Source organism: Odontesthes bonariensis, chromosome 18, assembly GCF_027942865.1.
Source record: "Odontesthes bonariensis isolate fOdoBon6 chromosome 18, fOdoBon6.hap1, whole genome shotgun sequence".
Taxonomy (NCBI): domain Eukaryota; kingdom Metazoa; phylum Chordata; class Actinopteri; order Atheriniformes; family Atherinopsidae; genus Odontesthes; species Odontesthes bonariensis.
In genome coordinates, this window is record NC_134523.1 from 5,718,369 (window position 1) to 5,733,854 (window position 15,486).

The 15,486-nt window shown below is 41.5% G+C and overlaps 1 protein-coding gene across 1 annotated transcript; it reads right to left on the reverse strand.

Annotated features, from left to right (window-relative positions):
* Positions 1 to 12,247: 12,247 nt before the first annotated feature.
* On the reverse strand, positions 12,248 to 14,466 carry med10 (mediator complex subunit 10). Its single transcript, XM_075449412.1, has 4 exons — positions 14,197 to 14,466; positions 14,025 to 14,108; positions 13,478 to 13,580; positions 12,248 to 13,029 (listed from the first exon to the last, which is right to left on the reverse strand). Exons 1-4 carry the CDS (start codon positions 14,316 to 14,318, stop codon positions 12,934 to 12,936), a joined length of 405 nt encoding a protein of 134 aa, XP_075305527.1. The 5' UTR covers positions 14,319 to 14,466; the 3' UTR covers positions 12,248 to 12,933.
* Positions 14,467 to 15,486: the final 1,020 nt, after the last annotated feature.

The following is a 15,486-nucleotide window of genomic DNA, read 5'->3' on the forward strand; positions in this document are numbered from 1 at the left end:
GGTGAAACACGGTGGTGAAAGTATCATGGTTTGCACCTGTTACCCTTCACCTGGACTGGGATGATTTGATTGATGGAACAACAAACTGTAGATTCTACCAGCAAGTTCTAAAAAAAAAAATGCAGCAAAAGAACAGGTCTAAACAACTTTAATCCTAAATATGGTCTAAAAAAAAGTAAAGTAAAGATCTGTAAAGTCAAAGCATGAAAAAATCCACCAACATCTCTGAGTTGAAGGTTGGAAGAAATGGCCCAACACATTTAGTCTCAGTTAGGTCTCTGTAAGAGTTCATATCAGGTTTACATGCTTTTACCACTCATGAAGACATCACATCAAATCATTTCCTCAGTAAATAAATGATCATATACAATATTTATGCTTTATGTGTTTAACTGGCTTATATTCATCTTATTGTAGGACTTGTACTGATGACACAACAGCTCATATTTTAAGCAACTACCTCAAATAGTGAATATAACTGAACTTTTGGCTGTGCAAAAACACCAGTAGTAATCGCACATTTGGATAAACCGACTTATTCAAACGGATAGAGTAGGTTCAATAAAATGTTTCACCCGTGTGAATGTTAAAACAGTTAAAGCACAGGTTCAGTATCGAAGCATTAATTAAAAAGCCTAATATTATTTAAGGCAGCCCATTCGGGGACTGACACATTGTGTGTGCTGGCTCATTGGGACCCCTTAAATTAACTGAGCCCTTGTTGTAATAAGATTCAGCTGTTCTTTTTTTTTTTCTTGCAAGGAGCCAAAATGTCTGCTGTGATAAAAAATAATAATAATAAAAAAAAAAAAAAATTAAAACAGCTCTCATTGCATGTACTTATCACTTACAAGATAGGGGACATGCAGTTTGTGAAAACCATCTAGAGGAAGCCCTTCAGAGCTCCACATTCCAAAACGCCTCAAGCCAAAACAGCCTCTGGCGATCACAAACATCCCAACGGCTGTAAAAACATGAGAATCTCGATTGATTGTCTTCCCATGCATTGTTTAAAGAGGAACTTAGAAGCTCTAATCAAACATAACGCGATGGTGGAATTACCACTCAAATGCACAGTCAATCGTAGCTATGCATGCCATGGAGCATTGCCTTGTGTAATGAGACACTGTCGGTAAGTGATGGGAATGTTTGATTTCATCTTTTCAGGGTATGATGAGTATGGTTTAAACATCACAGTGGGATAAGCCTATTCCCTTCTCAGCACTGCTGCTCTTTGTTGTGGATGCCATTAGCACACACAGGGAAAAGATACACACATATATTATACTCGTAGACGTTTTTATCGCTAACAGTTAACGACCAGAGAAAAAGACTAGGGCTGTGTCAGATAATTAAACCAGAGGGAAATTTTAACAACCTCCTCTGCATCCCGCTCCTCCCAAAATCTTCTTTTCTGTCTTTCTTCCAGTCTTGTTCATTCCCACTCTTACGGCTTGTCAGCAAATCAGCCTGGCCGCAGATGAAGAACCGAGATCCAAAAGGAGTCAAAGCACTCATGCCAACAGAGGGGTCACAAAGCACAAATGCAAATAATGCTCTCCGTCCATTTACTGCCATCTGTGCTGCTTCTCTGAAGCGCAAGGATTCAGTTGCTCCTGTCGGCTGGTGGCAGCTGCATTGCGCAGCAGACATCATTGGGCTAATTTATCGTTTTCATTTAGTGTATTCATCATCCAATTACCGGAAAAAACACACACACAAATATTCAAGAGAAACCCCCTCAGAGGGTCCAGAAGGTTCTGATAGTTGTGCTCCTTGCTAGGTCTGTTATATGCTGTTTGCAACATGATAAGGCTCTGCTCACCTCCTCAGCAAAGCTCATTCACTTTACTCACATCGGGTATCTGTGAGGATGTTTGTTGTGTTCAAAAAGCACCGTGTTGGAGTGTTTCCCCTGCTGTGGTGTGTTGTGCAATTCATATCTGAGCCCCAAAGCACTGAGGATTCACAAACGCCTATAAGCTGTGATGAGTTAGGGTCTATCACCCAACACATGTGCACACTTTTAACATTTACCGTTTTGCCCTGCCACACACACACACACACACACACACACACACACACACACACACACATACATACACATAGCAAAGGGCTTTGTCCAGAGAGGACAGACGCGGGTTGCTGTGACGCGAATGGGAGTGGTGTTTCCATGGTGACCAGGGCAACTGAAGGAACAGGGGGTCCGCCTCCTGACCCTCATTGAGTGGCTGAATGACTGCCACTAAGCCAAGGCAAAACAGGCAGCAGACACAATACGAGAGAGAGAAACGAGAGCGATCAGCAGCCATGTAAGCCCATCACGGCTGCGGGCCACGTAAGCTGCAGCGGTCAGTCTGAGGCACTTAACATTAGCATCAGAAAGACATTATGCTAATAGCATCAAAGGCAGCAGCCCCCATCTTTGTGTTTTCAGCACCAACCCAAGGGCATGGGAGGATTTTTACATTTCAACTGCCTCTCCAGTCCTGAACTCACAAAGAGGATAAAGAAAAGAGAAAAAAAAACCTTGTGCATTACGCAAATTATGCAGCAAAGCCAAGTTTGGAAAGGTCCAATGACCAAAGGAACTAAGAGGAAAGGCACCACGGAGAGTCGATATCCAAAGTGATGTCAGACATAGACAGCTTAATTCAAAATTTCACATAATTTCTGAAAACTCCACAGTACCCAACTGTTGCATTGTAACAAGCTATATGAAAGCAATCATTTTGTCTAACTAGTTTCTGTTTTCAGGATTATCTCAGTGAGCATATTTCCTCTATAATGCCAATGCTAGCACCGCCCTCGCCATATTCACTTTACTACATTTTCATTTCAAGCTTAAGTTTTGCCCCCTGTGATAGAATGGGAACCTCTCCATGATGTGCCCTGCATCTCATCAGCTGGAAGAGACTCCAGCCTGGGACAAAAGGACCGTGCTTTACATTCAGGTTTGCTGACTCTTCTGGCTTCATGAGTCACTATTAGTCTGTGTCTCCTCATTGGTCCAAGCGAAGGTCTTATATTCTGCCACTGCTGTTCTTCTTCTATTGGATTTTATAATGTAAAATGGAAAGTAGGCTCTCTTGAAAACCCATAGACCGTAGATGGTCAAAACCACCACTTTTGCAGCATCACCACAAGGGTTTTGGAGATTTGAGAGACCATCTTCCTCTTCAGACTACTGCAGCTCCCTCGTAGGATACAGGAGACTATATCCTCCCTGATTTCTTTTTGCTGGCAAAAAAAAAAGAGTGGCATGACTGCTGCACCATATTTTCAGAATTATGCCATTATAGCAGTGCTCCAAGCCTTCAACAAGGTACTCGGTGTGATAGTGATGAAAATGATCATGTTTTCTCGCCGCAGTGATCATAAAAGCAAACACATTACCTAAGTGATTATGCTATTACATATGTGTAAATGGTGATGGGTTGGACTGTGTTTTCCTTTCCTCGCCTAGTTGGCTGATGAGAGCCGGGGCAGCCGGGAGTGCTGCACAGCACACGTTTGTTAGGAGTGTAATTTGTGTGAAGCCCTGAGGCACCCCCTGAAGAAAGAGTTTAATATTTACTTTTTGTAAATGCCCTCGACTTTATCAGTTTTGCTCAACTGTTTGGGGATTGTGCTTTGCAAACATTATCGCAAGCAACGTTCACCAGAGGCTTCTACTGGCACCAAGGTGCTCCCGATCGCACTCACAACAAAATCATTGTTTTGTCTGTCCTTTGTTCCTGCATTGCTGAGTAAGCGGTCCAATATACCACTTGCCCCTCATCCAGTCCAATACACTCTTTTCATTAATAATTATTATTATGTCACTCATTGGATCCTGTGGAGTCACCATACAACTACTAATCATGCTTACAATACAGGTGGAAGCAATCTGTGCAAGAGTAGTAAAGCAACATCTTTGCCCTCAACCCCACTTTGTTTTTCATCTGGTGAATTAAAAAACTTTTCTTTGATGCGTCCACCGGAAGTTGCTGCTACACTGTGAGCTGCTGCAGATTTAGATGTTTTGTCTCTGTTGCAACAGTGTCTCCCCTCTTTAGCTCTGGCAAACCCATCTTTGCCAGATGACATAAATTCGCTCCCTTCCAAAGTGTCGGCCCAGGAACGTCACATCAGACATCAGATTTAAAACTCGACTGTGCCTTCAAAGAGAGCCTAATCGGCATAGTGTTTGGCAAGAGCTTAAATGCAAAGGACATTAGTGTATATGTATAAGTCCCACACACCAGCTTTGATTTGAGCAGTCAAACTGTGATACACAAAATGCAAATCATATACTGAAGTATCAGTAAAGCGATGTACGACTCGCAATGATTTAATACATGAATCAAGGCAGAGGGTATGATGAAATGATAACTGGACTGAGTCGTTATGACAACCTGCAGTTAGTTAACACCTCATCAATCATCTTTTCCCATGCATGCTTTGATTTATGTGTGTTTGCAACCTTTGTGCAGACGGGCAGCGGTGCGATTGTCTGTCTGACCCTTCACTTTCTTGTAAAAAAATCAAATAAAATTTCATTTGTAAAGAAGATTTTTAATCTCAGTCAGTCTTTTCATATGAAGAAGGGTTAAATAAATGTACAGGTACACTGTAGTCACATGAACTGCAATCAGATCAGTGTATTTGTTCAGCCTTTCTTAAACTGGTTTGGGGCTGCACAGTGACCCTAGGAGTGAGTGTGAGCGTGGATGGACTGGCGACCTGTCCGGGGTGCACCCCGCCTCTCACCCAATGACAGCTGGGAGAGGCTCGAACCCCCGCCCCCCTCAAGTTCTCTGATAATTACTTTACAGAGAAAAAGGGGGAGTTTTTACACAATCTGCATTAATTCCAACCTTGTGTCACATAAATACTTGAAATTAGCACAACCTCTTTAATAACACATTATGAGATGGTGGCACATAATGTGCTGAAATTACATGCTGGCACCTTGGAAACAATAGTGGGTGTGACTCAGTGGGTAAAGTGGTTGGCGGCTTGCTCCAGAGCTCCTCCACGTGTCAATATCCTTGGCAAAGACACAAAGCTGCCTGTGATGTGCTCATCTGTGTGTGATGGTAGAGAAAAAGCACTGCACACAGTACATAAAGTCCTTCTTGATAACAGGCTATGGGGTTAGGGTTAGGCTTATTATGAAGTAAAATTAATATGAACATATCATCTTTATCTAAACATAGGAAGTGATATACACACCAAAAACATCTTAAAAATAATCTATTCTAAGGCTTAATTCTTAGTTATGAGAGATTCCAAATTAGGTTTTAATCTTTACTGGAACAGGTTTTCAAATAATCCAAAAATAAAACCTTTAACGCTTAGATAGATAGATAGATGGATACTTTATTAATCCCGAGGGAAATTTAAGGATCCAGTAGCTTATACAGAATACACTGATTACGAATCAGAATACAAAAAAACAACACAAGTGCAACACAACACACAACCACAGACGACACAGCATACTAACATCACAGATCACAGTTCACATACACAAAACAAGGAATGAACAAAAAATGTACCAGAAGAGGAGTGGGATGCTTGTGCTGAATGTGCAGATAGTGCAAAAACAAAAACAAAGTGTGTCCATGATAAAGTGTGAGCAAAGCTTACAGAGCAGTGATCGTTAAATAGGCCTGTATTTAAAGCGGAGCCCAAACTCATATTGAAAAAATGAGGACTCGAAGGTCTAGCAAAGCAAAAATAACTGCTTGAAGCAACTTAGTTTTGAGGTGGTCAAATGGGCCAGTGTTTAATGTCTTTCTTTGACCTATTTTTTTATGTTTTCAGGGAATTGAATTAACTATTTAGAGCCTGCAAAGCATCAGCTCACCTGATACTCCACCTAAAGCTCCCTTACAATCTGATACCTGCAGGCCAAAGTCAGCAGTGCAGTGCCCTCGTGCCTTTGTTTGTGAAAAGCAATTTGTTGAGCGCCTCATTTACACCATGAAATTGCAGAAGTAGGGGCCTCACATGCAGACAAAATGAAACATCAAAGGATCTGACAATTACAGTGTTTATTCCGCCCAGTGCGCTCTATGAACTCCTGCATTAAAGTACCATCAAGCCGGTCAGAATGAAAAGTAATCATGGGGGGTGAGAATCCTCCTCTGCGTGAATCATTTAAATTAACCTCACACACGTCCTTGAAACACATCAACGCTCCTGTGAATGTCAGTGAAAAGGTAAACAGTATTAGTCCCCGAAAACGAGGGATGGACGGTTGCAAAAATGGGTGTTTGTCAGGGTTTCCGGCCTTGGTTTGAGAAAGGAGAGGAGAGGTGAAAGACTCCTTGAATGAGTCATCCAACCTCCTTCATACAGAGACATATTTTCAGTACAATACTCACTGCCTCTTCCTTTTATGCTTCCTCTGGTTAGTCAAGCATTACGAGACACGTCAACACATACAGTGTCAGTGAGTGAGAAAGAAAGAAATGTCATGGGGCTCACGCACAAACGCTGCACTTAATTTAATTTCTGATCTCCGAATTGGTTCGTTATTGGATTGAAAGGGCGGCCTTGACTGCTGCGGCTGTGATTAGCGGCAGCAAGGATGTTTGTCGTGCGCACACAGAGAAGCAGGCCAGAGGGTGAGATAAAAGAAATGGAATGAAGAAGCAGAGACATCCAGGCAGCTGACAGTAGATCAACGCTGCTCTGCGTGCTTTTGGGTAAAAATAGGGACTGTAAGCAGTGTTACCATATGAGCAGATCCAGACATGGGTTCAGAGGAGTGTTGGCCCCTGCAGTGTCCAGGCCCTTTCACTGGTGGCCTGACTGTTTAAAGATGAGTAAAAGTTCAATTCTGTGGTGCTTGAAATGCAGCTTACAACTTTTGTGGTGATCTGTGAGAAAAATTTCATTATTTCATTATCCACACAGACATAAAAAGCAGCAGTGGCGCATGGACTGGATGGCAGCTTCTATTTGAACTCAGAAGTGAGAATTTCCAAGTTCCCATTCAGACAATTCAACTGAAACGCTACCACAAGGCCGGATTTCCAAATCCAAAAAAAATCAGAGGAACCTCACCCACCCCGAAGTGATGATAGTGGCAGTGATGAACTGTTTTTAGCACTTCTGTGACTTTGTGCCTCGTTAAATGCTCACCTATAGTGCTTTCCTGGCTGTTGCTGTGGTGTTTGAATCTGCTTGTGTTACTAAGTAGGTAGTAAGTAAGTAAGTATGTAGTCTAAACAGCGATCAAACAAAGAGCAAAATTGAAGTAGCACATTGTGCATGGGCATCGGGCATATATTTGACCCCTATTTTCAAAATGTCACTCTTACAATCAAGTGAAAAAAGGACACCCCTTTCCTTTTCTAAGTATTTGTTTCCTGTATGACGCCATCAGTCTCTTTCATTGTTGTGGCAGAATTTTGGTCCACTCCTTCTCTACAGGGTGGTTCAGCCCACTGAGGTTTGTCAGCATTTGTTTAAAGGTCCTGTTACAGTATTTCAGTCAGGCTGAGGTCTGAACTTTGACTGGACCATTGCAACACCTTGATTATTTTCTTTTTCAGACTATCTGTTGTAGATTTGCTGCTGCTGTGTTTGGGATCCTGTTTCATGACCCGGTTTCAGCCAAGCTTTAGCTGCCGGACAGATGGCCTCACGTTTGACTCTACAATACTTTGGTATACAGACAAGTTCATGGTCGACTCAATAACTGAAAGGTGTTCGGATCCTATGGCTGCAAAACAAGCCCAAATCATCACCCCTCCACCACCGTACTTGATAATTGACTTGAGGTGCTGATTAGCTGAGTTTGGTTTGGTTTGTGGTGCTGTGCATTAAGACCATTCATTTTGGCATCATCGGCCTAGATAAGAGGACATTGTTCCAGATTTCTTGTGGTTTGTTCAGCCACATTTGCTCAGTCTTTTTCTAATTGTACTGTCATGAACTTTAACACTTAACATGCTGACTCATGGCTGAACAGTCTCAGATGTAGCTCTTGGGTTTCTCTGATCTCTCTGAGCATTATACAGTATGATCTTGGGATGAACTTGCTGGAACGTGCACTCGTGTGAAGACTGTTTTCCACTTGTGAATAATATTTTTCTCTGTAGAACGATGGACTTTTAAAAGTTTGGAAATAGCCTGATAACCTCTCCCAAATGGATGGGCGGCAACAATTGCTCCTCAAAGATTGTTGCTAATGTCTTTCCTCCTTGGCATTGTGTTAATACACACGTGAATGCTCCAAGAAAACAAAGTGACAAAACTTTTACAGATGTGTTCACACTTACTGATGGTAAGCTAATCCAGTGCATTTGATCTGCTGCACCTGGCTGTCACTTACCCCCCTTAATTCCTATGGAAGTATTGAGCATGTTCACACAGTTTCATCTATAAAACCTTAGAATTTAAACCGGTTGTGTTTTCTCTTTTGCATGACTTACCTGGCCCCAGACTTGGAAAACTCTTAGATCTGCTACTGATTGTTACAGAAAGAGAACTATGAGAGGTGATTAAAAGAAGTTTCCATTTCATACGGAGTCACAGGTTTCCTCTCTGATGTGAGACTTCAAAGGTGTTACACCAACAAACTCCAAATTAATACTAGCTTGATTGCCTTAATGATTAAGCTATGGCTAACGCAGCTTTAAGTCTTCCGTTTTTTGGGGGTTTTTTTGTCCTAGTTACCAAACCTAAAATAGGTCTGATTCAGAGTGGGTGCTTTTCCACTGCTACACCGCTCAACATTCCTATCACTGAAATGGAGCTAGCTTTGATCATGTTGCCACTTTGACATTGTGACATGTGACGCGCAAAAAAAAAAAAAAAATGCATTTTGACTCTTTTTGGCTGTATGGTGGAGCTCCATGCTACTGCCAGTGCTAGAATTTTCCATAAGTGGGTATGTTCAGGTAAGTACTTTTGGGTCAGTTAAGACTAAGTCTCCTCTTTGGGCTACTTTGGGATAAGGTCATGTTTTTTTTAAATCAATTTAACAAAGTAACAGCCGACAAGCATACTGATATCAACATTTTCATGTCTGTATGTTCAGATATGCTCATGAATGGTGTTTCTTCTAGCTTCCAAACACAATAAGATGTAAATTATTACATCACGCGATACCTATATCTATGTTTATAAAAAACATTTTCCCCAAAACACAGCAAAATAACAGTCTGTTGTTGTGAACTTAGAGGTGAGCGGGACCGTATTGGCAAAGTAAGCACCAGTGACGGGTAACAATGAATAAAACACTTACAGTTCATGCAACAGTTAGAAAAGCTGAGAAATAAAAACAGAATCACTGAACGACAACAGCTTGAGGTTAAGTCCTCAGTGAACCACGATCACCTAAAGGAGACACGTTTGAAAATCCTCAGTGAAGCCTGACAGCATAGATCACAAACCAATAACAAAGCTCACTCCTCTCCTTCTGTCTCAGAGCGTCAGCCTCCAGAGTCAGACGGGGGTGACGCTGTGCCCGAGCCCCAGCAGGAGGAGGATGACGCAGTCAGTCTGTCTCCTTGTTTCAGAGTGGCAGACTTTTCCGGACGGTATACAGTTCCAACACAAGACGCACTTGAAGTGTCAAATGAGCTGAATGATCCCAAAGAAGTTGGTGAAATGTAATCAGGTCCGTGCAGGTCATATTCTCTGCATGTGACACACTGACACTTTTACTCATGTTTCACTCATAATATTCTACTGATTTGAAAAAAAATCCTCAGCTAATAGTGTTTGAAACAACAAGAATCCTGGCTTCAATGTTAACTAAAGCAGAAAGCAGTGCTTCACAAAAGGTGGAAGTAAAAAGACGATATTAGCGACTGAAACACAAATCTTCATGTTTTGGGAAAAAATATCTTTTCCTCTTTATTCAAAACCAGCATAAAGTTGGGATAGGGCATATTTACTAGTAGGCTGCATCATTTCTCCTTTTAAGAGCACAAAGTATTTTGGAACTGAGGAGGCCGATTACTGTAGATTCCAATGAAATGTTTGTCTTTTTTTTTGATTGATTGAGCGTTTTAGTTGAATAACAGATCGAGGTCTGTTTTCTTTTTGTTTCTCTATGAGCCAAATGTTCTCACTGGATGGGCTGCAGTTCAGCCACTCTCCCATCGCGACTCTCGCTCATGTGTTCTGGTGTCGTCTTACTGAAATAAGCAACCCCTGCTCTAAAAAAAAGATGTCATCCAGGTGGCAACATGAAGTCTGGACACACACCTACTTCTAATGAATGGGAAAATGAGTCGCTTCAAAATGTGCGCACATAATTCAGCATTAAAGGGGAACTCTGGGGCATTTGAAGCGCAATCCCATTGCTAGAGGTTGTCAAATACTGACAGTAGGACACAGACTGGTGCAAATCGGCGCTCCCTGTGCGGTGATTGCACACCCTGTCATGCTAGCCAAATACGTGGTGGCCAAGGGGCAAGTGCTAAACCTTCCATGTAAAACAACAACTTGCACACTGCAGAAACGTCACACCACTTTATAAACCATCCGACAATAAAGTCACAAGCCTTACCATCAAAACCATATGCATGGTTCTCACATTACTGGCATGGGGACGTTACAAAACAACTTTATAAACAGCATGTCACTTACCGGTTGTCGGTATGCGCGCGCATGTGAAAGCCCAAAACCGTCAATGGACGATACTCCCATATACAAAACAATTATCTTCTCTAGAAAAACTGCGTTCAAGTATTTAAAACATTACAACAATACATGCCCAGTAATATTGTTGTAATGTTTTAAATACTTGAAAGCAGTTTTTCTAGAGAAGATAATTGTTTTGTATATGGGAGTATTGTCCATCGACTCTTTTGGGCTTTCACATGCGCGCGCATACCGACAACCGGTAAGTTACATGCTGTTTATAAAGTTGTTTTGTAACGTCCCCATGCCAGTAATGTGAGAACCATGCATATGGTTTTGATGGTAAGGCTTGTGACTTTATTGTCGAATGGTTTATAAAGTGGTGTGACGTTTCTGCTGTGTGCAAGTTGTTGTTTTACATGGAAGGTTTAGCACTTGCCCCTTAAGGCTGATTCATACTCGGCGCGACCTCGCTCATACTAGCTGGTCGCAAATGGCGCAAACGGTCACGTGTCCCAAAATTCCGCCACGCCCCCCTTCGCAAGCTAGAAAATCCTCGCGCGGCGCAAGGGCGCGCACACAACTTTTTTTCTGACTTTGCGCGCGCTCCACCGGAAACAGCTGACCAAGAAAAAGAAAAAATGAACACTGCAGAGACCGCGGTGACCGAGAGGATGCGCCTCTACAAACATCTGTACGACACGTCTATGAAGTTACACTGGGACAAAGTTTGACAAAGTTCGTCTTGTTGCAAAGGACGAACATTCCACCTTCTCTTCTGTTTTTGCCGCAGCCGCTTAGCTCTGAGATACATATACAGTTCTACACCCAGAGTAAATTCATTCCGCATCAGATGTGCCAGCCTCTGCTGACGTGACACCACAGGTGGCATTGTGTATGCTTTCTTCGTATGCTTTTCAGCTTGTTTCCTCAACAGTGACGCTCGCTGGTCTGGAGAGAACTGCAAATGTGACGCATTCTCGGCGCAAACTGCGCTTATGAGCTGAAGGAACTGTGAAGGGGCTGGCGCTTTCGATGACGTCATTAATGGTTCTCGAGCCAGAACAGTTGCGCGTTTGCGCCGAGTATGAATCAGCCTTTAGCCACCACGTATTTGGCTAGCATGACAGGCTGCGCAAACAGCGCAATCGCCGCACAGGGAGCGCCGATTTGCACCAGTCTGTGTCCTACTGTCAGTATTTGACAACCTCTAGCAATGGGATTGCGCTTCAAATGCCCCGGAGTTCCCCTTTAACGGTATATTTATGGATGTTCAAGTTACCCGTGGCATGTGCACCAATGTACCCCCATTCCATCATGGACGCTGGCTTTTAAGCCGTACGCTGGTAACAAGATGGATGGTTTCCCTCCACTTTAGCCTGGAGGACGCAGTAGTCATCATTTCCTGAAAGAATTTCTGATTTGAATTCACTAAAAAGTTTTCTAAAAAAAAAAAAAGCAGCCTGAGTGCACGGTCTTATCTAATGATAACACCCTCAGAATACCAGCATGTCCAATTTATTAAGGAGCAAATGCATTTCAGCAATGCGTCTGCAACAGACAAAAACAAGTCAGTCTCTTAGTATTATTTCACCTGCCAATACATTTTATAAAATGCTACAATTGTTAAGCACACGCAAAAAAAAAAATCCAATAAATTCAAAAAGACCATTTAATAACAGACGTGACAATCCCAACAAGTTACAAATAAAAACAGAACTGCTTTCAAATAACATTTGCATTCAGCCGTTATGGCCATTACAAACCTGAGCTTGATACAAAATGTTATGAACTGTGGGTGGTATAAATGTATGTTGCACATGGTAAGGAAGCATTATAAAAAGTAGAGAATATGAGTATAAATAGACAGTATTTACACATGATGGGGTCAGTTCCTTGATGCAGAATCAGAGAGGAACCTTGCAGTGTTTTCTTTTTTTCTTTACAACTGGACACTGGGGGGAAAAAAAACACTGCAGCCTGTTTCATGTCCATGTATCAGCAGGGACATCAAAAATGACTGTGTACCCTTAGAACGCAACAACCCAGAGGTTTAGAAATAAGCCGCTTCTCCTTGAAAGCCAGCTTTAAATTTGCTTTTATATGCAGAGGAAGGCGATGACTGGCTGAGTCAGGGCGCTGAGCTGAAATCAAACCTTCTTCCTCAGGATACTGATCAGCGACAGCATCACAGACTTTGAGGGAAAAGAATAATAATTATCACTTGTTATCACATGTCTTTGGCAACCACAGAGCCTCCTGCTTGGTCAAACACCACTTGGGCTTTTTTTTTTTTCAGGGGTCACAGGTTGAAAGTCTGGGGCCAAGGTGCAGGAGTTACTAGGAGGGGGTGTCCTCTCCATGTATAGCTCTGTACTTGGACATCTCCTCCGGGAAAACTTTGCTGAGCTCGGAAATTAAAAGACTCTTGAACTTCTGCGAGGACAGAAAAAGAGAGGAAAAAAAAAAACAGTATAGTTTGGTGGTTTGATACTGAGCTATAAATACTTCTCATTTAAAGCAGGATAGAACTAAACTTGTGTGTTTAGGACAGGTACAACTGTGGTACACTCAGAATAGATCCTCCTTGTATACATTTGTATCATCAAGCGAAGAGGAGATGTTAGCCACGATTATTTATAGGAAAAGTTACATTGACTGAACGGTGGGATTGTGTTTCCAACTGAGCAGGAAAAAGCTGGAAAACGTATTCAACGCATATGAAAAGGGCCATTTAAAAAAATTAAAAAAAAGGGATAATTTAAGTTTGCAGGAATTCTAAATGTGCTTCTCAACATTTCTTCAGCAAAATATTTTTACAGTTCTCTTCAGTTTCATTCAGGCACTGGTGGGGAATCTCAGTGTCCCTGGCATAATCTCTTACCGTCATGGTGTCTATCTTCCCTTTGACCTGCTCATTCCTCGCCAAGGCTCTCTCAAGACATTCCTTGGTGTACAGCTGAGGGTTCCGGCCTTGGTCAATATACCTTGAAACACAAGGTTTCATACCAGAATATGACGTTATGAGGCACCGATAAAAAAAAAAAAGATAAATTCTATTGGCCCAACCTCCAGAAGTTTCCTACAACAGAGGTAACAGTTTGATACACATGCACACATATATATATATATTTCAATAAATGTTATTTTTACATTATGTGCATGCCGAATGTTTATGCTGCTCTCAATAGTCGTGAAAAATAATATTATAAGCCGTTTAATTGCAACAGGCCTATCGACATGAAGGATAGTATTAAATCCGGAGAGTTTAGAGCAGGATTTGGCGTGGCTTTCATGCAAAACTATGCTCTCAACGCAACAGCAGGTGTATTTGTAACGCCGGAAAGACAAACGACAGCAGAAAAATGCAGTTAAATATGTCACAAAGCCTAACGTGCACAACAATACAAGCTAACAGCCGCTGGACTCACTCAAAGACTTCAAGAGGAACGTTGATCTCATGAAGCTGCTGACGGCACTTCTCGATGTCTTGGAGCCCAGATATCATGAAATTACTGGGAAGAGAAACCAACAAAGCGGATTAACACAGTGTTTATCGGCACAGTTCCGCATTTAAACCGATCCAAGTGAAACATGACTCACAGTTTTTGGTTAAGAACTGTCTGACTGCTCGGCTGGAAATCGCTAACGATGATTCCCAACTGTCGAATGTTCTCGATAAATTTTTCCAGATGTTCCTCGAGGTTATCAAATTTCTCCGCCATTTTGATTTCAACTGTTGGAAAACTACCAAAAGTCTATATAAATACCACTGTTTGGATGATCTATTTATGAAATTATCGCTGTTTAGTGTTAGCCGCCAACGCTACGACAGCTACGATACTGCTGCGCTTTACGGCCAAATACTCGCCAATCACCGGAGGCTACATTCTGCAACCTAGGTAACGGCCAATGACAGACTGTCGTACTGCGTATCAAAATGTCGTGCTGGCAGTGTGATAGATTCTTCTTTGTAGAGAACATAAATTGAATTGAACTCGTAAACAATGCTTCAGTTTCAATGACTTTACATCTACTGGGTCAAATATTCTTTATTCAAGGTGGGAGAGTGCAGATTAACACGGTAACATTTTAAGTTTTAAGTGTTTAAACTGATTACTATGAAAATTGAGTATGTAAAAAATATGCCTAATATGTAGCCTATATTTCTTGCAAAATGTGATCATTAGATGAAGTCATGTTAAAAATTCTTGTCATATATTGTTGATACATTGGAAGCAGGCTTTTAGGATTTTGGGCATCACTCCTTATCACTACATACATCCCAAAATGTTGTCAGCAGCAAGAATTAATAAATGAAAATGAACCAGTCAATGAAATGTATAAGAATAAATCCAAATAGGGGGAAAAATCCGAATAAAGGTGAAATTTAAACTGAAAATGTATTTATTATGTACCTTTTATTGTCAAAAAGTGTCTAAATAATGGTTTTGTTGGTCGGGTCTTGTTAGGATTATGTTTAATGTGATAATATGCATTATATGGTACATCAATATGATAGACTATCATTGTTTCAAGGCTAGCATGACTCCAGCTTTATTGGTTTATAGAGTAAGTATGCCTCAAACCTGACAGAGATGGATACAATGCATGGCCCGCATTTTGTTATGACAGGTTATCACTTTGTCCAGTGTGACCTTGGTGGCCTATAAGAGTATTTTATCAGTACTGAGTCAAATGTAGTTTGAGGTGTGAAACTGCAAGGTCTGCAAGAAAATCAGGTGCATGTTGACTGCTTTATACAACTCAAAAACCCAGACTGACCTAATTCAGCATTACACAGAACAATACATCCAAATTAGTGACTTAGTCCCTGTGTACAATCCAGAAAGAAAAACCACGAAAAAGTTGTGAATATATTCCAACACATGA

What these genes read in the sequence shown, in the direction of transcription:
- med10 (XM_075449412.1), bottom strand. Translation starts at nt 14,318, where the DNA reads ATGGCGGAGAAATTTGATAACCTCGAGGAACATCTGGAAAAATTTATC. An exon ending in ACAGTTCTTAACCAAAAACT is followed by an intron (nt 14,109 to 14,196) that starts GTGAGTCATGTT and finishes TTCTCTTCCCAG; the next exon opens with TAATTTCATGATATCTGGGC. An exon ending in GTTCCTCTTGAAGTCTTTGA is followed by an intron (nt 13,581 to 14,024) that starts GTGAGTCCAGCG and finishes TTGTGTTTCAAG; the next exon opens with GTATATTGACCAAGGCCGGA.